The 22,500-nt window shown below is 37.0% G+C and overlaps 1 protein-coding gene across 1 annotated transcript in view; it reads right to left on the reverse strand.

The window, feature by feature from the left end:
- The window catches only part of frmd5b (FERM domain containing 5b), a 51,253-nt gene that overhangs the window by 17,974 nt on the left and 10,779 nt on the right, over positions 1 to 22,500 (reverse strand). Inside the window, exons 2-6 of the mRNA XM_066648370.1 lie at positions 10,633 to 10,737; positions 9,877 to 9,919; positions 8,599 to 8,677; positions 2,375 to 2,472; positions 2,115 to 2,238 (exon numbers count right to left, since the gene is read on the reverse strand). Of these exons, the coding sequence (XP_066504467.1) occupies positions 2,115 to 2,238; positions 2,375 to 2,472; positions 8,599 to 8,677; positions 9,877 to 9,919; positions 10,633 to 10,737 (449 nt within the window). The remainder of the gene's footprint in view (positions 1 to 2,114; positions 2,239 to 2,374; positions 2,473 to 8,598; positions 8,678 to 9,876; positions 9,920 to 10,632; positions 10,738 to 22,500) is intronic.

The raw sequence follows: 22,500 nt of genomic DNA on the forward strand, positions 1-22,500 counted from the left end.
ACACAGCTACAGTGGTTGGACTTTGGATTTGAAGTTTGAGGGCTTTTTTTATTTAAGCTGTGATGAATTTTAGGCTCCTTGATGAAGGAATTAACTATTAATGCTCTGCTAAAACATATCATTACATTTTACATTTATACACAATCTTTACTGATCAAATGCAAAAAAGGACCATTTAGTGCAAGTGGCTGAATCTCAAATTGCTTTTTACTCTGTACTGTCTCTGTGGCTGTAACACTGCAGTAGCAAAAGGCATGGATACACACCCAAGGTGAATTTATTGAGTTAACACAGGATAAGGAAAAATATGCAGATATCAAGCAGAAAACCTACACAGAAATTCAATTGCTACATTCCAAATTGATAATGATTAGGGTTCATATATGCAATTTGCATCTTTGAACATGACAACTTAACATATTTAAATATTTGTTTAATCCTTACTAATAAAATACTGCTCCTGCTAACATATATAAATAATATAAACTTATAAAAATAAATATATTTCCTGTTCTCTTTATCAGAGGTGAATCTGTACATTCTTACATCTTTCTTCAAGCATTGAGGGCATCCTCACATAGCACAATAAACCATGGAAGAGATTTTATGCAAAGGCAACATGGAGGAAAGGGCACATATTGCTTGACATGCTCTTCTTGTCTCAGTTTATTAAACATTTGTTTAATGATATCACTATGGTAAATAAATGCATAGTAAAAATTATCTAATATTAAATATCGGTATATATGTGTAAAAATGTATTTAAATATGTTTAATTGTGTCCTGTCCGGATGTGATGTGTTTAAATATACCCTGTTTATTAGCAGGTTTCTGCACATGCAAGCCTGAGTTTCTATGGCTCCTTCTTCTGTCCTATCTGAAAATCATAGACTTTACATCAGTCATTAAAGATACACCTTCTGTTGCCATATATTACCAAAACCACCATGAAATAAAAATATGTTAATGTTAGAAAAAAAATTTGACCTAAATTTTGAAACATCCTTTCACCTGTTATAAATATATCAGAAATCATATAAAAATATTTTTTTAATAATCAAAGCGATAAACAAGCAGCAAAAACTAGTTATTTATGTAACAATATAAATTTGTTGGTGTATTATATAAATAAATGAAATACATTAAATCAATGCATTTACTGAAGTATAATTACAGAAAATCTCAGTTCTGTCTCTATTTCCCTATGAATTAAAACTGCCCCCTTTAAATATGTGAAGCGTAAATCACATGATCATCAAGCGTTTTGAACTTCTGATGACGCAACTCTCCGACTACAACCACTGATTGAAATATAAGTGGGAGTTCTTGTAACACTAAACATGGGGCCCGTTTACAGATAAATTCCCGATCCTCAACAAAGCAAGGCCAATAAACTTTTCGATTTTGCTCTGAGTAGAGGAGTTTAGACAATTTTGTGCCTTTATGAGCATTTTGGGCTCAGTCAACAAACATAGGACATAGGAGCCTGGCCTTGTGTGACTGAATACAACTGCCCAGGGACATCGCAACAATGGGCACTGAGTGAACAGACATCCCTATAAGGGAATGTCTCATTCTTTTTCCCCCAGATCTGTAGAAGCTCTCTATATCTCTCTCTGATTTCCTGTCTAAGAGAAAAGTGGAGGAGATGGTGAGAGCTATTCAGTAGAGGAAAGTGACACAGACACAGAAAGCCCTGAAGAACACAGGATTCCAGACTGCTGCAGACAGCAGGGACAAACTGGAGTCTCAGCCAAAAGAAAGCCATCTCCCGTCTATCTGCAGCAAGAGGTGGGGTGGTCCTGTGGTCCACAGAGCTCAGTATGGCACTGTATAAGGATTAACTGGACATAGACTTTCTCATAGCAGGACCTCAGCCATAAGCGCAATGCGCTGGACCACATCTGTCCATGTTTACCATAGTGCAAATAAAGGTGATTGCTAATAATGACTCTCTAGTTGATGTTGTTGCAGCCCCATCCCCACATGCAATACAGCTTCAAATCATAACATGCATTTTTCAAGCACTCAGAATGTACCCAGCTCAAACTATATACACTTAAACAGGATGTTCAATCTGCATGTAAACATAGGCAGAATAATTCTGCACCTACACTAGTTCAGTTTTGTGAATCTCAGCAATGCGGCGCTCCAGGCGTTCAGAGTGTTTTGGGAAAAACTGGAATTTGGAGCAGTAGCCTTCTGGATGCTTCCCTGGGTCATAATCTCCAATTTCAGCTAGTAAAGGAAAGCAAGAACATAGCAAAAGGAAAGTTTTTCAGTATGTGTGTGTTGTTAATTAAAGTTTTGTTACGGAATGTGTTTCTTGTACCACCAACATACACACATTACTACACCAAACTATACAACACACCTTGTAAAATATATGCAGCAAGCATAGCAGCATCTGAGCTCCTGCACAGAAGTCGCCCATGGTATAAGTCTCTTTTAATCTGCAAAAAGACCAGATATCTGAAAACAACATCAATAAAAAGATATATACATATTGTTAGTTCAGTTTACTGCATATATTTGTAATAATATTTGTAATTCTTTTATTTAATTAAGATCTAATTTTTCAGATTATATTCAGTTGTGTAACTAAACTTATACACAGAGTTGCCAGTTTAGTTATCTTTTGTACCTATATTCATTAGCCATTTGACAATTTACCAACTACAACTGCCATTTATATTACATTGAGCCTCCAACACGATTGTCCCTAATGTTATAGAATTTTTTTTCTTATGTTGTTTAAGGATGATGAGTTCCCTTGTTGAACCAGGGTTTCTCTCAGTGTGAAGGAGGATCTAATTTTAAGTCATGGTTAATTTCAATTGTTGCGTTTTCACTATTGCAGAGTCGTTGTTATGGATTCTTTAGGCATACTGGCCTTATTGTGTTGTTGAGCGTTTGTCCTGTCTCAGTGGTTCTCACTGGAAGTCAACACTGGCCCTATGTAGGGTCAGAAAACGCTTAAGTTAGTACCCCATTTGGGCTATCCACAGTGGACCCATTCTGGCTTGAACATGAGTGTGTAATTAAGACCAAATATGTGAAGCCATATGGTCTGCAAAATATTTGACTGTCTAATTTAGTGGACAATATAATGCTTCTTGGACACCTACTTACTAAGTTCAGGCTCAAGTCAATCTTTTTGGTAGTGGAAACGGTTTCAGCTTCATTAAAAAAAAAAAAAAAACAAAAAAAAAAAAAAAAAAAAAAAAAACTGTTAAGCATATGCAAGGCTACATTCACACAACAGTTAAATCAGATTTTTGATTTAGATAATGTGACCTATATCTGACATTAGTCTGAACATATCATGCTCCTAAACAGACCCACATGTGCAAAAGGACAATGCTTCTGGCTTGCTGACCAGATCCATGAACTGATCCCAATAATTTTTAAATGGCCAGGTGTATAAATGTTTCTTTCACACAATGCGTAAACTTCCCAGGTCTCTCAGAAGAATAAAATGAAAAATAAAATGAGTTTAATATTTCCATGAACCACATCCAAAGCCATGAGACTGACCAGAACAACACAAAAGTGATAAAGACGAGGTTTGTCTTGTGTTTGTTTTATAAAAACACAATACCAAAATGTCTGTTTTATTTTCTCTTAAATGAGTGGCAGGAACCTTTTCTGTTTCCCAATAATTTTACAAAACAGAAATGCTTTGACCAGTTCAGTTCCATATACTAAACACCACAATTTGAAAGGAAAATTCATTGGACCTAAGATTATGTATCATTCTCATCAGCATTAGAGGGACATAGAAGTTACATTAATTCAGATCTGGCTGTTCAGTCAGCATCACATTGCCGCAGATTGGATAGGGATTGGATTTCACATGAGCTTCTCTGTCTTTGTTTCTGTTCTTTCTTTTATGGTTCTTAGTACTTATGATCCTACCCCTACATAGCTGTTTTAGTGTGAATTCCTTCATAGTTTCAGGTTTCATCCTAGATCTATACCAGTAGTTTTTATTTTGTTGTTGTTTCCTATTTGTTTTTGTGTTTATCTAAGTCTTAGGGTTAGGGAAATTAGGGTCCTTGGTATGTGCCTGTGTCTAGTCCAGTTTCATCTTTTTTATATATATTATTTGTTTATAATAAATCTCTGTGTCCTCACATTTAATTTTGCCTCCTGGTATCCTTAGACTTCTAATGACATGAAGGCACACTATTGTTTAGTGTAAAGTTAAGTGTAAAGTAAATTATTTTAAAATGTTGCCTATTTTATATAGTTAAGATAAAATGTCTAAGATGCATTAAGTTTAAAATACAATTAAAATTGATTTTTATTGTGCAGCACTTTGGCTGACATTCACTGTCTTTTTAAATGTGCTATATAAATAAACTTGCCTTGACTGAAATAAAATAAACAAAATGTTTTTATTTTTTTATTATTTTTTTTTCAGGGGTTAATCTAAAATTAGTATGTTGCTCTATGATTCAATGTTGAATCACCTTAAAATTAGAACCAGAAATCAATATTACTGCAATAGTGAATCAATATCAGGAATCAGTTACGATTCAATTATCTTTCTGATGTTAGTTCAACATTGAATCAGTGTTACTTTGCTCTTTGTGGTGTATGTCTGTTTCAAATGCACATTTTTAAAATAAATATATATATATATTTTTTGACTAGCACTTATTTATGGCACAAGAATTTCATCTGAAATAATGAAATATCGCTGTTGCATTTCAATTTTACACTGAACAGTCACTGAATTTGGCACCTGGCAGGTGGTATATGATTTCTGATAAACAGCCACAATTGGTGGTTATGCCAAAATCAGCTCTCATATAAGGTATGGACCTGTCCACTGCACAACAAAAGACAACTACAAGCTACCCTGATATAACTAGAGTACAACAGCCATAGACCAACTAATGTGCCACTGTTGACCACCCATCATTGCAACCAAAGTCTAAGATGGACCAAAGAAATGCATCAAAGGACCTTGGACATATGGAAAATGGTCATCGGGTGTGATGCGTTTCCTGTTGAGTCATGCCGCAGGATGGGCCAGCATCTTGCTTAAACCACATGAAGCATTACCTCATGGTTGCAACGTTGGAGTGCCACAGGATGGTGGTGGTGGTGTGATGGTCTAGGGAGCATATCCTTGATTTGCCCTAGGACTGTTAGTCATCCTACACTCTCAGAAAAAAAGTATGGTAGAGGTACATTATTGGTCACTAAAGATACAAACAGTGTAAATGTATTTTTTAAAGTTCAACAATATTTAAAAGTCCAGTTGTGTTCCCTAAGGGTTCATTACATTCTCTTCTCCAGAAGGACAGGTGAATATTTCATTGTAGAACATTGCAGTTTTTATTGTAGAACTGTCTCAAATAAAAAAAACATAATATAAGTCCTGGAGATTAAATGGGGCGTACAAAATCAACACAACTTTAAAATCTACAATTATAATAAAATAAGGTACAATTTTGTACAAACATGTAGTTTTGATCACCACAGTGACAAATTTTCTGACCGTGTAAAGGGAGAGTCTGATGCCTTTATCATTTAAAAAGGTGAGAACAGCCTACTACTGCAGGAAAAGAAATCTGAATGACACACAAAAAACCAATCACAAATCTGCTATTTTGGCATGATGTGTAGAAGAAGGCAGAGCCAGTACAAAACGATACACAGAAGTGCATATACGTGGATGTACAGAGAGACAATCAGAATGCAACTGGCAGAATCCTGGCAGTGAGGCCAGATTAGTCCACTGAATGTATCAGTCTCTCATGTTTGGAATATGCTGGAACGGGCTGTGCAATCCGCTCACAGTCACCCACAAAATGTCCACCAACATGCAAGATGCTGCAGGGGGCATGGGTCGAGATGCATAGGAATGATGTTCGCCATCTTGTGGAGTCTGTTTCAGAACCTCAGCTGAACTGGAATAAATCAAAAATTGGACCAACCCATTATCAGGCAAGTGATCCTAATCCAGCGATTGTCCCATAGGTTTTGGGAATAGACAAACAAAAGAAAACAATATTGGTCACTTATTCCGTGATTGCAGGTAGGTGACAAAAAAAGAGTTTGACAATAATCACAGAAGTGATATATGGTGGTACTCTTGTCATATGGTGTACTGCTCAATCTGAAGCCATTAAGCACAGAAGTGAGCTAATGGATTCAAGCGCAGCGTATGTTTAACTATTGTAAGTTACCATGGGGTTTATTGAAGGAATCCCTATGGTGTATTGCTAATGCAGAAACCACATGCACCAGATGTGGGCTAACGGACACGGGACCAGGTTGGGCTAAAGTACTATGGGTGACCATAGGGTTGACTAGAGATCCTTGATAAATACAGTGTGTTGAGTTACTTTAAGCTGAGTTAGTTCCTTTAAAGGGAATATCTATGATTGTGGGGAATTACATTTTTTTCTGGTTTGTTTACGTTCAGAAACTCATCATCTAGGTGAAATGGTATGTCTAAGGTGAAAAATTACTGTTTTGTACATGACTTACCTTTATATTTCTGTAAGTTGTCTATAAGAAAATAGTGATGAAGTTAGATGATAAGTTCCTTTCCTGAAGTTGTCACTTGACACTGATTTAACCAATCAGGAAACAGGCTCTAAGCAGCAGTAATATACAGCAGTCAAGTGTAATGGGTGTAGCCATCTACTTTCAAAAATAGCAGCTAATCTGCATTCAGGCACTGATAGTTGGCATAAATGTGCACATCATCTTCAAAACAATGAAACTGCAACCCATGTCGCCTGATGATGTCACCAAGGGAGAGTAGTAAGGAGAGCAATGGCCCAAGAACTGAGCCCTGAAGGACATTGTAGGACAGACAGCATGAGTCAGATTTATTATCCCCAATTGAGACAACCTGCAAGATGGAAAGTGAGTGCAGTTCTAAGTATGCCAACCAAGTTAACATGCTAAGATAGTATTAAGACAAATTCATCAAATCAGCTGCTATTAAAAGGTCATTAACTACCTTAACAGGAGTACTTTCAGTACAGTGGTTTTCTCTAAAGCCTGAATAAAACACTTCCAACAATTTTTTGGATTCCGTATGATCTGTTCACTGGTGCAGCTACAGTCTGCTCCAGAATTTTGACAAGAAACGGAAGTTTAAAAATTGGCCTGTACAATTATTGGTTCTCCGGATCTAAGCCAGTGGTTCTTAAATTTTTTAAATTATATGCCACTCATTATCAAATCAAAACCTCCAAGCACCACTTTTGAGTCTTATTCTTATCATTGAAACACATGCACACTTGGTTCTTCATTCAGTCATACATACATTCATATCTTCATTCATTTATTTGTTGGTGATTTTCATGCTTTACACAAAATTTTCCTAACATATCTACTAACAATTATATTTTTATGAGAGCATATAACATTTTTGGGACACAGTATTAAGAGTTTTGGAAGAAATAAAAAAGAAGAGAAGAGAAGAGAGATCAGTTTATTTGGGTATCGGTGAAAAAAGCATGTTGCTTGGAGCTTGGAGCATGACGCAGTAGTGCTTGTATTGTTAGAATGTATTTTAAGGTAATTTGCCATCAGCACTCTCTCTTATTTTGCCTCTGGATTTTGCCCTGCTGAGCTCCTGAGTATTTCTCAGTGAGTTCTCATGCTTAGTCTCTGATTATTTTTCTCGTTTTTCTGTAATAAATTCCTAACTGCTCACGTCAGTCTCTAGCATTTGCTTACAGCTAAAACAGCTAAAATGGTGAGCATTTTACCCATGGATTTCTCAAAATGCTTTTTGATGGTGTTTCATCCTTGAAAAACATGGGAGAACACTATATTATTTTTTAAACGCAAACATATTTTTAATAAAGCATAATTACGAAAACTTTGAAACAATTTTTAATTTACACATTAAAATTATTTTTTGATGTATTGATTAAACCGGTGAGAAATACCACAGTATGAGAACCACCGGTCTAAGCCATTTTTTTCTGAGAACTGAGGTAATGGCAGCCTACTTCAAACTAGCTGAGAAGTAACCGTGCTGAGAGATGCATTAATATAATTACATGAGTGACATCCAATGATATGGGGTCTAGTTGGCAATTGGTGGGTCTTGAGTTCTCAATAAACTGTGAGACAAAGCTCACATGCACAACAGTAAAAGTGGAGAAACATTTGCATGAAAATGAGGAATAGAGATAGAACGTATTAATCAAGGACAAGGACACAAGACAAGGGCATAGGAAATGTGCCTCTGTACATTGTGGACAGAAAGAAAACATGAAGTGAAATGTATATCATTTCCTCACTTTCACATATAATGCATTGCCAACTCTGAACTAGAGAGGGCCAGACGTGAGCTAATAGACATGGGCCCAGAGATTCCCTTTTAGGGTTTTTGTTTCTCTCAGTGGTTCTTTGTCTTGCTCTGAGGATATTTATCTAGCTTGTGGATTTTGCAGAATCTACATTTTTCCCTAATAATTGCTTTTTAACAACATAATATGGAGGTAAATGAATTTAACTGTTTTGATAGGTGAAAATGTATCCCAAAAAAACTAAAACTGGCAACTCAGTGTATATACAAACAAACACATAGCATATAAAGGTGACTGGAAGCACCTGGTGATCTCTTCTTTGAGAGCAGCAGGGTCAGGTGGGTAGAACTTCACACGTAAACACATAGTGAATGGTGGCTGGGCTGTGACAAAAAGAGAATGAAATGCAATAACAGTCTAGAGTGTTTTGTGGACGATGAAATTTTTCATTCATTCACTGTCTGTAACCCTTATCCAGTTCAGGGTTGCAGTGGGTTCAGAGCAGTGGCGGATGCTGGTCTTTCAAGGAGGGGAAGCTCAATTTCGGCCTACATCATAAAATGTGTCAGTTTATTTATACGTAAATTCTACCCCCTGTTCCTTTTTAAGAAAATGCTCTTTGACCCTCTCAATGGCCAGCAGAGCTAGGCTGCTTAAACGGCCTTGGCCCATGTGAAGTGTGTCCGCCTGTGCTCCCACAGATCTTTACACCAAAGGATCGCTGATTTGCTCATTTCGCTGTCAATCAAAAAGGGATTGGCCTGAGACAGATTATCCAATCATCATGCAGAAGCTGAGCGTGGGTGCAAAGCAGGAACACACCCTGGAGGGAGCACCAGTTCTTCGCAGTGTGAAACACACTCATACTAAGGACACTTTTGAGTCGCCAATGCACCAACCAATGTGCGTTTTTGGACCGTGGGAGGAAACCGGAGCACCTAGAGGAAACCCATACAGACACAGGGCGAACACACCACACTCCTCACAGATAGTCACCCAGAGTGGGACTTGTACCCATGACCCTGGGGCAAACTACCTGCTGTGCCACCATGCCGCCCTGACTGTGAAACTACAAAACTTGTGCTTTTCCATTGGATGGTTAAAAAAAATCAGTAGAGTTTTTAATGTTCCTTGTTGCACATCTGGCTCGTGCTGGAGTTTCTTGTGCGCCACAGAACCAATGAGCTTTTAAAATTTTTCCAAAGGTGTTTTACGAGCTGGACTCAAAAATTTGAGTCCGATAAAAAAAATGTGATCTCTGCTGTACCTTGGAGATTTTTAGAGAGTTTGTACTCAAGGTCTGCATTTCGTGGTGACTGATAAGTCTTTCTGGGCAATCAGCACTCTACAAGGTACGCAAATCATGGAATCACTAGGAAGCAAGTACTAAAAAGTAGTGGTTCCATGTAAGTACCAGATTTGCCTAGTAAACGAGGAAAAAAGCAGAGTCAAGCTGAGCTAAGTAGGTTACCATGCAGTGGAAAAGTGCCATTAGATATTGTCTTTCATAGTTCTGTCCTTTCTTTAATAATTACTGAATTTCTAATTACAACTTGAAATGAAAGGTAAAAAAAAGACTTACACTTCATCTGTTTGGTAATTGGCTTGGTAAACTCCAACCAGTGCTGAAATGTCAAAATCATTTAGAAGTGATTAAACTGAGTGAACATAAAATTACAAATTCTGTGCTAACAAATTATCTAATGCTCAGATAATGTATTAAAATTGCATATATATTGCATCATTCTCTTCTCATATATTGCAATTGTATATTCATTCCCAAAGGCTGGGTTCCAAAATTCCAAAATATTTCAGAATATTATTAATTATGGAGTGTTTCAATGCCAGAGTTAAATACTTGTATCAAGTGTATGCCATGGTGACAGTACACTCCGTTCCATAGGGAGAGACCAGGTACCCCTGCAGAAATCAATATTGCTGGGATTGATGCTCACCATAGTTCTCCACACAGCAGCTTTGTTTACATGTAAAGATTTTCACCAATCTATATAAATTAATTCCTGCTGTAGAATATGAATGATAATATTACTCTACAGAAAAGTCTAATGTTTTCAGATTCACAATATAAATACTTTTATTTCTTTCAAAAAAATTGAACATATATCTTTTCTCATAAATCAAATGCACTTGCACTGAACATACTATACTATAGTATCTTACTGGGAATATCCTGAAACACAGGTGTTTCCTAAGCTATATCTATTTCACAGATATTTGAAAGATTTGCCCCATTCAAATGAACAGGCAGAGTATTTATCATTTATCAGATTTCAATATAAACACAGACAGTGATCTTGATATTTTCACTGAGACTTACCCTCTGTTTGTCTGGATCAACATATCTGATGCCAAAGTAGTCTTTTTCCAGCAGGCTCAGATGATGGCAGGTCTGCTCAAAGAGCCACTGGCCTTTTGCATCACTCTGTAAAAAATGTGAAAATCAGTTAAAAAAAATACAAAAAAGTGTGCTAAGTGGTTAAAAGACTACATAAACGAGTAAACCATACTGTACTGGTTTACACTGTATACAATGGTTAACTGTGGAAGACCAATTCTGCCAAAATTATAAATAAATATTAATTAATTAATAAAAGTGGAATTAAAGAAAGAAACAAAGAAATGAGGGATGTAAAAAAAATGAATATAATTTTTGATATACATTTTTTAATTTTGTGCATTTATTTATTACCCAATATTTTTATTTCTGCATTATTTAATATTTTTATTAATTCCTATATAATGTTTTTTCTCTATTTATATTTTTAACTTTTATTTCTGTATTTCCTCCTCAATTTATGCTATTGAAAGGGACATGTTTTTCATGCTCTGGCTCAAGTTCAGAACAGAGCATTTGATTCTAATAGAAATGTCGAGGCGAAGGTTGGTGTCAGATCTGCTCAAAGAAGCAGCTGCTCGCGAATGGAGCAATGTATGTGTCCGCTTGTTAAAAGTGATGCCACGCCTTTTCATGGGTCCGATCACACCTTCTGTCCCATGTCATACATTCATAGACATATGTTTACTGTTAAGAAAGCTGAATGCCTTAATCAATCATGTGATCTTAGTTCAGGAGTTCAGAAAAAAATTATAAATTCAACGTAAAAGGAAGCAAACTTGTCTTTGGCAGTACTTTTAGCACATTATAATGTGTGTGAGCTGCTGTGTGGACTGACTGTGCTGCTCCGTCTCTGAGAGCAGAGGTTCGGCATAGGGAGAGCAGTGATCTGCATAGCTGCATAGATATAGACGTGTCTCCCACAGCTCCAATTCTGGGAGCAAATTAACCGCTGAGAGGTCTTGTAATAAAAAATAAATGTGCTTTACATATCTTTATTACAATATACTTTATTACAATATACGTTTTTATACTAAAAGAAATATTTATGTTTTACTGACTGTCAAATCAAATTACAAATTCAATTACATTTCAGTATATTTCAACAAGATTTATAAATAATTATAGATAACAATTACTCTATGTCACATCCTGGCCCAGTCCTGTTTGTTTTCCCCGCCATGTGCTCTCTCAGCACATGGCTCTGTCTGTTATTGTCCATGTCTCCGCCCTTGTCCTGCCTTTGTTCCGCCTCCTTGTCCTTAACCCTCATTATCTCTTTCAGGTGTGTCTAGTCTGTTCATGTATTTAAGTTCCCTTCTGTCACTTCCTTTTGATCGTTCATTTGTTTTGTGTGGTTCCCATTGCAAGTCGTGGTGTTTCGTGTTTTTCCAATTCCTAGTCATTTTGTTGCCAGTTCCTCGTATTGTTTCGTTCCTAGTCCAAGTTATGTCATTTCGTTCCCATCTCTAATCATGTTGTTTCTCATCTGTTCCTCGGTTCGTGTTTACCCTCAAGTGTGTGTGTTGGTTTTGTTATTTTGCTCTAAATAAACATCTGTGTTGTAGCGTGTGCGTCCGCCAGTCCGCCCTTCGCGTCCCTGACACTTTAAATAAAATGTAATTTTCTCATTTCAAGTAAAATACAAACAAACAAATACAATATATATATATATATATATATATATATATATATATATATATATATATATATATACAAATAAGCACCGTCATCCCGAAAGTTTCCTAAAAAGCTTTTATCACATCCCTTGGGCAATTTTTATTGGCACCAGGTCAGTAATGTCTGAAGCCCTACCCTGTGTTTTTGTCACTCTTTTAAATCACAATGCTCATCATAATGCACAGATCTGATTGGCTGAATAGCCTCACCTGTGATATGCAGGAACAAATGCAATTAGTCTGTGGGTTTCCTGCAGCACTGAACTATAATGACTAGAGAATGACTAGAGTCACACCACTCACAACAAACACTCTGTTCAAAATTAAACAGCTCTTTATAGTTTATCAGTTACAGGTCCAGGTCCAGATAGGACAGCATTTGGGGCTGTACCCGGACCATCATGCCTATTAGTGACCTGCCCTAAACTGGGTAGACACATCGGGGGGTAACAATACAAGTGAATCTCAATAAATTGAGAGTAATATATTAAATAGATTTGTTCAAACAGAGTGATCTATTTGAAGTGTTTATTTCTTTTAATGTTGATGATTATGGCTCACAGCCAATGAAAGCCCAAAAGTCATTATCTCAAACATATTAATGGAAGGTTGAGTGGAAGGAAAAAGTGTGGTAGAAAAAGGAGCACATGCAACAGGGAAAGCCACAACCTTGAAAGGATTGTCATAAAAGGCCATTCAAAAATTTGTTAGAGATTCACAAGCAGTGGACTGTGGCTGGAATCAGTGCTTCAAGAGCCACCACAACAGACATATCCAGGACAGGGGTTACAATTGTCGCATTCCTTGTGTCGAGCCACTCATGACCCAGGAACAACACCAGAAGCATCTTACCTGGGCCAAAAAGAAAAAGGATTGGACTGTTGCTCAGTGTCCAAAGTCTTGTTTTCAAATATAAATACGTTTTGCATTTCATTTGGAAAGGAAGGAAGAGTGGAGAAGCACACAATCCAATTTGCATGAGTCTAGTGTGGAGTTTTCACAATCAGTGATGGTTTGGGGAGCCATGTCATCTGCTGGTGTAGGTCCACTGTGTTATATCAAGTCCAAAGTCAGCGCAGCCATCTACCAGGAAATTTTACAGCACTTCATGCTTCCCTCTACTGACAAGCTTTATAGAGATGCAGATTTCATTTTCCAGCAGGACCTGTCCACACTGCCAAAATTACCACTACCTGATTAAATAACCACAGTATCACTGTGCTTGACTGGCCAGCAAACTCACCCGACCCAAACCACATAGAGAATCTATGGGCTATGAGGAAGAAAAGAGACACCTGACCCAACAATGAAGATGAGCTGAAGGTCACTATCAAAGCAACCTGGGCTTCCATAACACCTCAGCAGTACAACAGACTGATTGCCTTCATGCCACACCGTATTGATGCAGTAATTCATGCAAAAGGTGCCCTGACCAAGCATTGAGGCCATATACTGTACATACTTTTCAGTAGGCCAACATTTTAGAATTAAAATCTTGTTTTAAATTGGTCTTACGTAATATTCAAATTTTCTGAGATAATGACTTTTAGGTTTTTATTGGCTGTAAGCCATAATCATCAACATAAAAAGAAATAAATGCTTGAAACAGGTCACTTTGTACTGAATCTATATAAAATATGAGAATCACCTTTTAATTGAATTACTGAAATAAATATACTTTTTGTTTATATTCTAATTTATTGAGATGTTCATTGAAAATTCATTCCCCTTAGTGGGGCAAAACACTAAAGTTATTTAAAATGTCTGTAAGTTTGGTATGTTTCGTAGAAATCATCTGTATATCATCTTAATTCTATAATGTAAAAATGCTTCAGAAATAAAAATTATTTATACAATGCTACAAGATTACTAGTATTAGTATGTACATTTTAAAAGCCATGGCTTATCTTAGCACTGATTTACTCATCACATTTTTTGTTAAAATGAATATCTGAAATAGATGATACTGACAAAATATTTGCTTATCTGTCTTCGCACACATATGAGCTTGAGTGACATCCCAGGAAGGGGCCTTCCCCAAACTGTTCCCACAAAGTTAGGAGCATGAAATAGTTTAAAATGTCTTTGTATACTGAAGCATTAAGTGTTTTTTCATTGGAACTCAGGGGCCGACACAACTCTTGAAAAGCCACCTCATTCCATAACCCACCCTCCACCATACTTGACACTTGGTACAATGCAGTCAGACAAGTACTGTTCTCCTAGCAACTGCCATACCCAGACACATCCATTCCTAGATGGAAAAGTGTAATTGCTCTGATTTTTTGCATGGCAAACCATTCGGAGTTGCTGTCGTTCCCAAATGCTTAAAATTGTTATAAAACCATTTACAGTTGACTGTGGAATATTTAGCTGTGAGGAAATCTCACTACTGGACTTGTTGCACAAGTGGCATTGCTGAAATTTGGTGAGCTCCTGAGAGGGACCGATTCTTACACAAATGTTACTTGAAACAGTCTCCATGCCTAGGTGCTTGGTTTTATACACCTGTGGCCATGGAAGTGACTGGAAAACATGAATCCAATGATTTGGATGTGTGAGTGAATACTTTTGGCCATACTGAGTCTGTCCCGAAATCTACTGAACTGTCTACATAGAGACAATTTTATGTCATAGTGTGCACTCTCCTGACACATAGGCTGTCCCAATTCTTAAATACCTCAAGTATGCTGCTTACTGAGATACCTTGATCTGGCTGAATTTTAAGGCAGCATCAAACTGTCCCTCAATCCCATGTCTCAATGATTATGTGGTATTTTGTAACAGTTAATTTTAATTATCTGATGACCCTGTGGGCGCAGCAGGTAGTGTCACAGTCCCACAGCTCCAGGGGCCTGGAAGTTGTGGGTTCGATTCCCGCTCGGGGGGACTGTCTGTGAGGAGTTGGTGTGTTCTCCCTGTGTCCGCGTGGGTTTCCTCCGGGTGCTCCGGTTTCCTCCCACAGTCCAAAAACACACGTTGCAGGTGGATTGGCGACTCAAAAGTGTCCGTAGGTGTGAGTGTGTGAGTGAATGTGTGTGTGTGTCTGTGTTGCCTTGTGAAGGACTGGCACCCCCTCCAGGGTGTATTCCCGCCTTGCGCCAAATGATTCCAGGTAGGCTCTGGACCCACCCTGAATTGGATAAGCGGTTACAGATAATGAATGAATGATGATCCTGTTCTGTATAATCAGGTTGTTAAAAGTTTATCCTGAACTGCACATTTATCAGATGAGTTAGATTGTACAGACACCAGATATAAAACTAATAACAAAACTAAACTTTTAGCAAAATTCACTTGCGCTGTATATTTTTTATGGGATGGGAACTAATGGGAATTAGATGGGAACTAAAATATGTACTAAAAACATACAATTATAATGGAAATCGACCACTGTGAAAAAAGTGTGGCAGTTTAATATGTGAATGTAATGGCAAGCTGATTAACATATAATTCACTAGTATTTATGTGTTAATTCTGATAATATTATAATGTTAATAAACAATGAACTAATTAAATACTAACCTATCAATATCATATTATACAGTAATACCGAGCCCTTAACTCAAATTAAATTTCCCAATTAAAATGAATTGAAATGCTATTAATCCATTCCAGCCAATTTTTTGTTACATGTTTTTAAATATGAAAAATGTATTTTATAAATAACAAATAATGTATATAAAATATAATAATACATAAAGAGAATGTAAAGAAATAAACTGGGTCTATTAAGTGTATTTACCTTGGACAGGTAGACGAACATGTTGGCAGAGGTGGAGGAGATTGGTGGAGGAGGTTGGAGGAGTTTTTCTTTTTGTGTTCATTCGCTTAACTTAACTTACTTGCTACACATTTGTTACAATGCTACAAAAAACAGCAATACAACAGAGATGCTTGCATGGCAAGATAACTACATAAACTGAATGCTCGCTGGGCCAACTAGTGACAGGTGGAGTAAGCTCACTTGCTCGCTCAGAACTCAGATCTTGGCTCGCATCATAAAGCAAAATATCGACCAATCGACAGCTCGTATCTCTGACAATTCATAAGTTGATTCACTTGTAAGTCAAGGTTTCACTGTATTGATCCCTACTTAATCAATAACTAAGTAACAGTAATGCTCAATGAACAGCAAACTATACATGAATATTGAATAATTAACTTTTAGTGGGTGACACAATGGTAACAGGTAGTGTCACACAGCTCCAGGGTCCTCGGGTGGCTGTCTGTGAGGAGTATGGTGTGTTATCCCCATGTCTGTATGGGTTTTCTCTAGATGCTCCGGTTTCCACCCATGGTCCAAAATGACACAATGGGAGGTGGATTGGCAACTCAAAAGTGTCTGTGAGTGTGTGTCACCCTTCCATGCGCCCAGTGATTCTGGGTAGACAGTTACAGACGATGAATGAACAAAATATGAATAAAACATTTTTAACATATAATTAATTGAATAATTATTTATAATTCAATGAATTATATATAATTTATTTTGAATTAAATTGATTATTTCACAAGCCTTTTTGTATTGTGTTACTGGAAATATAAAGCATTTTTTGAAATTAGTTGTAAGTGCAAAATTGTTTTACATTCTTCAGATTATAACATGGTTTAGCATTCTTGTCTACAAGTTCATGTTCAAACCTTATTGACTTTCCATTGCTCACACTAAGTTGTTAAAAACAAAAGCTTTGTGGGGTTTGTGTCACAGCAGTAAATACACATTATTGAAAGTTAATGATGTCACAGACTGCAGGAAGTGGACTTCTTCATGGGCATTTACTCGTATAAGCAATGCCCAAATATTTTATATATAGGCACTGTCAGGTGTAACCCATTTTAGTTTCATTATACTTTCGTTCTTGCTTTTTGCTTCCTTTGTTTCCTTTTTCATTTACGTTAATGGCTTTAAATGTAAGTGAAGGCAGATCCAATGAGGCAGGACATGAATGTGTTCCCTCAGGTTCTTTGACCACACAATTACACAGTGAGCTGAGCTTATAATAACCTTGTATTGAAACAGCTACTCTACTGTGTGAGCAATTCTTCTAAAAATGCTAATATAGCAAAAGAAAAAAAGACAATAGGGGAAGTAGGTGAATGTTTTACTGCTGAGAGGAGTAGACCAGAAAGAGCTATATCTGTGTGAATTACAAACAACAATTCCAAATATTTGGAGGGTAGTATGTAAAATGCTAATAGAAACACAAAGCAATGATTTTTTTTATTTCCCCACCCCCACTGATTGTATTTCATGCCTGCAACACGTTTCAAAATAGATTGGACATGTATGTTTACCACTGTGTTACATAAATGAGTTTCTTAGTTTTGGTCTGTGTGTATTTTCATGCAATTATTTGTCTCAGCCACAAATGCTCTGCCCAAAATCTGATATTTTGGATAGGAGAGTCTGATATTTTCAATGCGTTAAGTTGGTCTCACTGTCCTTATCCTTATCCTCTTATTGGCTATATGCCTTTTTTGACACATAATGGCAACATAACAGACTGATTTGTGACTTCTGCATTTCAGTCCAATTTCTTTTCCTGTAACACGAGGCATTTCCTGGTCATGTTAAGTGGCAATGTGAGACTAGTGGCCTCCCAAATATACAGTCAGTTCCACCGTAAGTAATCTGAAACAGCAAAAATAAGTCAATATTACCTCTACTATATTGCCAAAAGTATATCACTCACCCATCCAAATAATTGAATTCAGGTGCTCCAATCATTTTCAAGGCCACAAGTGTATAAAACCAAGCACACAAGCATGCAGACTCTTTCTACAGACATTTGTGAAAGAATGGGTCATACTCAGGAGCTCAGTGAATTCCAGCATGGTACAGTGATAGGATGCCACCTGTGTAATAACTCAATTTGTGATTTCCTCCCTACTAAAGATTCCACAGTCAACCCTCAATGGTATTATACCAAAGTGGAAGTGATTGGGATTGACAGTCACTCATCCACAATGTGGTAGGCCATATAAAATGACAGAGTGAGGTCAGTTTATGCTCAGGTGCATGATGCACAGGTGTCGCCAATTTTCTACAGAGTTAATCACTATACTTTTAAAGTTAATCACTTCTTGTGGTCTTCAGCTTAGCTCACTAACAGATCACGCCTCTCCGTCTGGTAATCCAATGGACCAGTCTAGGATTGGTGGTTGCAAGGAGTCTGATACTAGTTTGACTGCATTGTGCCAAGTGGATAGTTTGGTGGAGGGGGGATTACAGTGTGGGGTGTTTTTAGGAGTTGAGCTAGGCCGCTTAGTTCCAGTGAAAGGAACTCTTAATGCTTCAGCATACCAAGAGATTTTAGACAATTTCATACTCCTCACTTTTTAGGAACAGGATGGGAATGGAGCCTGTTGGCCTCTGTTTCAACATGACTGCGAGTCCTGACCTCAACCTGATAGAACACCTTTGGGATGAATAAGAGCGGAGACTGTGAGCTAGGCATTCTGGAAGAATGGTCAAAAAGTTGAAGCTGTTATAGCTGCAAAGGGTGGCCTGACATATTAAACCCTATGGATTAAGAATGAGATGTCACTTAAGTTAATATGTGTGGGAAGGTAGACAAACAAATATAGTGTTTGTAATGTGAGCTGGAATAGCACAATATCCTCATCTTGGTTCATGCTTTCTAATGTTTGGAGGTCTCTTCATTATCTACACACCTCCAGATGCATTTTCTTTGACACGAGCAGAAAGAGAGAAAGCCTAGCAAATGGGACCAAGGCTTTTACTAACACTGTCGCTTTCTTAAAACCTTAGACTTGTTTTTAGTATGCAAACAGACTGGAGAGAAAACTTATGGTCTTTGTTTAAGATCATGAAAGTCATCTTTGAGTGAAGACACCAATGGATCAGATCTGAAAACTGTATTTTTTGCCATTGTTCTGTCAAATTAATGTCCAATTGTAACTGTACTGGACCTTCATTGTTATATATTTTTTTTCTTTGCTTTCCACACAGAGAGACATCCAGAATACTTTTGATAATATTACATTTTGTAGAGGGTGAAAAATCACTAAAATATCTGCAACCACCCTCTACAAGCCTGATTATATATCCTGTAATTTTATATGAGTCAATTTCAGAATATATGTTATATTTCTAAATATCAATAAAGTTGATGAGATAAAATATTAAGCATCTTTATTTTGTCTGCTATTGTGTAAATAGAAGTGAAAGTTTTATTTTCATTTGACCTATTGTCCCAACCTTGGAATTGGGTTTGTGTAGTGTGCAAAGCAAAGAATGCAATATCTACCTGGACAGGCCTGGCAGGAACTTGATAAGACCAAAGAAGGTCAAAGAGTATGTGGCATCCAATCACATCAAAAGCTGATCTAAGTGAAAAATGACCCATGCTTTTTTAACATACATTAACACACACACACAACATTTTAATCAGGGTTTAAAAAACACCATATGCATAATATATTAAAATGAAGATGCATTTTGAGGTGTGCTGCCTATTGTGGGCAGCTGTGGCCTTAATGTTAGAGAGGGTAGCTTGAGACAGAAGGGTGCCCTTGACTAAGGTACATAACCCCCAACTGCTGCTCCAGCTGTGTGTGTGTGCTAATTGCCCCTAGTGTGTGTGGCTTTGAATTGCTCACTTGGGTGTGTTTATGTTCACTACCACAGATCCATCAAATGCAGAGAATCAATTTCCCCAAAGACATTAATAAAGTTCTTCCTCTTCATCTCCTTTTTATATTGCTTGACTGATATTTCAGGAAAGATTGCAATGGTGTGGTTCCAGAAATCTTTGACAACAAATATGGCAGCCCAATGTCATACTGAGAGAAATGAATTCTATATGTATAGCTCAATAAATATTGCCCATATGAGTCTACACTTTATCCTTCCAAATATCATTGCAATCCAACTCTTTCATCTGGGTGCAACTCTTTTTTTTTTTTTTTTGACAGTGAATGTATATTTTTCAAAAAAAGTCACAAAATCATGCCAATTTACAGTTATTTAAATATGAATTAAGAGGATTTTATTTTGTATCACAATAAAAAAATTGAATTTGAAAAATTTGTTATGCAAATTACAGAACAGTAAACACTGTAGCATAAAAGATGCGTAATAAGCAAATTTTGATGAATAAAAGCTTTTAGAATTTAGTTGAAAGTTTAGAAGCTTTGGCTTTAAATGATTTAGGCACATTAATGCCTGCAGGTCCAGGTTCTCACGCTGCTCTACTTTCATTTTTGTTTTCTACATTTCTTCTGGATTTCCTACAGGACTCCCAAGTTAAGTATATATTTTAGACATAACTTTGCTGCTGGGGTCATGATCTTGCATAACTATTGCTGGCTGGCCAGGTGATATTTGCACGGAAGGAACTGCATGTTTTCAATTCTGATATTCTCTGGCAATCACCTTGCCATATAGCTGCATAAGAAGCCCAACATCCCCCGAACCATGACACATTCTCTTTGAAATTTAATTGACTTTACACTGATTTTTGGGTTCAGTCTGAAGTTTGATAGTGAACATAATGACTCATCTCTCCCATCTGACTCAACTATATTAAATGTCCTCTCATCTGTAAAGCAAATTTGGACCAGCTCTGCTTAAGAGGCTTAATTACTGTGCAGTGGGGTTTTAATGGGAATTCTATGGTGAAATATTGTATGCCATGGCAGAACAATGCCTATTTAGAACTGAATTACCCAGCTGCAGTATTGAACTTATTCCATATTAAATGCACAACATGTAGTGCTGCTGTCACACAGCTCCAGGTTCCTAGAGTTGTGGATTTAAGCCCTACACTGGGTGGCTATCTGTGAGGAGTTTGGTGTGTTTTCCTGTGTCCATGTGGGTTTCCTCTGGGTGCTCCTGTTTCCTCCCACAGTCCAAAACATTGGTAGGTGGATTGGTGACACAAAAAGTGTCCCTAGGTGTGAATTTCTCAATGAATGTGTGTGAACTGAATAAGCGGTTACGGACAATGAGGGAATGAATGAATATGATCTCATATAATCCTCTCACTCATTTGTCTTATGGGGATTACCAGCATTGTGTGGGGATTTAAATCAGTTATTGTCATTGTAAAGAATTTAGTGTTCTAGAAATCATGCTCCTGGAACAGCCAGGTTGTCTTTTAATGACTGAAATGGTCATCCCTCCAACCTCCAATTGAGTAGCCTGTTGTGGCAGGGTTTTAATCATCTTGGAGCTGTGGGACATTTTGCAAAAGGGTTTGGCAGATAATAAAGGAAATCTCCCACAGGTAGCAGGTTAGAATTGTAAATTACCATAAACTGTAATTTTCATCACAGCTCTTATTCCAGTTTCACATTGTTATTATTTACTGTGATTCAGATTTTTTTAATCTAAATAAATTTCACCTACATCCTTTCTGTTCACTTGTAATATTTGTATCATAACACTAACTATAGTAAATTAAACACATTAAGTGTGTGAGGCTTTTGAAACTAGACCAAATCCTTGTTTTTAACTTAACAAGGTTAGTTCTGAGTAACAGAACTATGTACATTTTTTCCGTGTGAAATTTGTCCTTTTTCTTTTTTTTTCTCCAAATGTATACCAATTCTGAAACCGATGTTTAAAACACAGTAAAGAAACACTATAGGTATAACTATAAGTAATAGAAGTGTCTTCCCTCTTATGTAACTGGCATTTTAAGCATTACATGTCTGGGTTTCTAAATGTTTTTGCACAATTTTATAGAAAAGATAGGATGAGAGATCTGCAGATATGTCACAGACAGAAGCCCAATATAGTCAGCAGTTTTTAAAAGAGAGGGACTATATTACGCTAACAAGCATTTTATCTCAATCCAAACTTCTCTGTCCAATCAATTAAAGTGGAGAGGACAGGGCTAAAGACAGGACAAGAAAAGGCCATGCTACACTGACATTTCAGAGTGCGTGTGTTTGTGCCAGGAATATATTGTGGGGACAAAAACCTGTTTAAACACTCACACACTGCATCCTTGTGGGGATCACAAGCTGGTCCCCACAACATTATATTTTAGTGTAAATAAATGTTTAAGAGTAAAGGTTAAGTGTTAGTCTAATAATACTTATGAATACCCTTACAAAAAATATACAAAAATGTAAAGCGAGTGTACCTTCAGTTATGAGAGCCCAGGTTGCTCTGATAGTGGCCTTCTGCGTTGTTGGG

This window comes from Hoplias malabaricus, chromosome 16, assembly GCF_029633855.1.
Source record: "Hoplias malabaricus isolate fHopMal1 chromosome 16, fHopMal1.hap1, whole genome shotgun sequence".
In the NCBI taxonomy this organism is placed as follows: domain Eukaryota; kingdom Metazoa; phylum Chordata; class Actinopteri; order Characiformes; family Erythrinidae; genus Hoplias; species Hoplias malabaricus.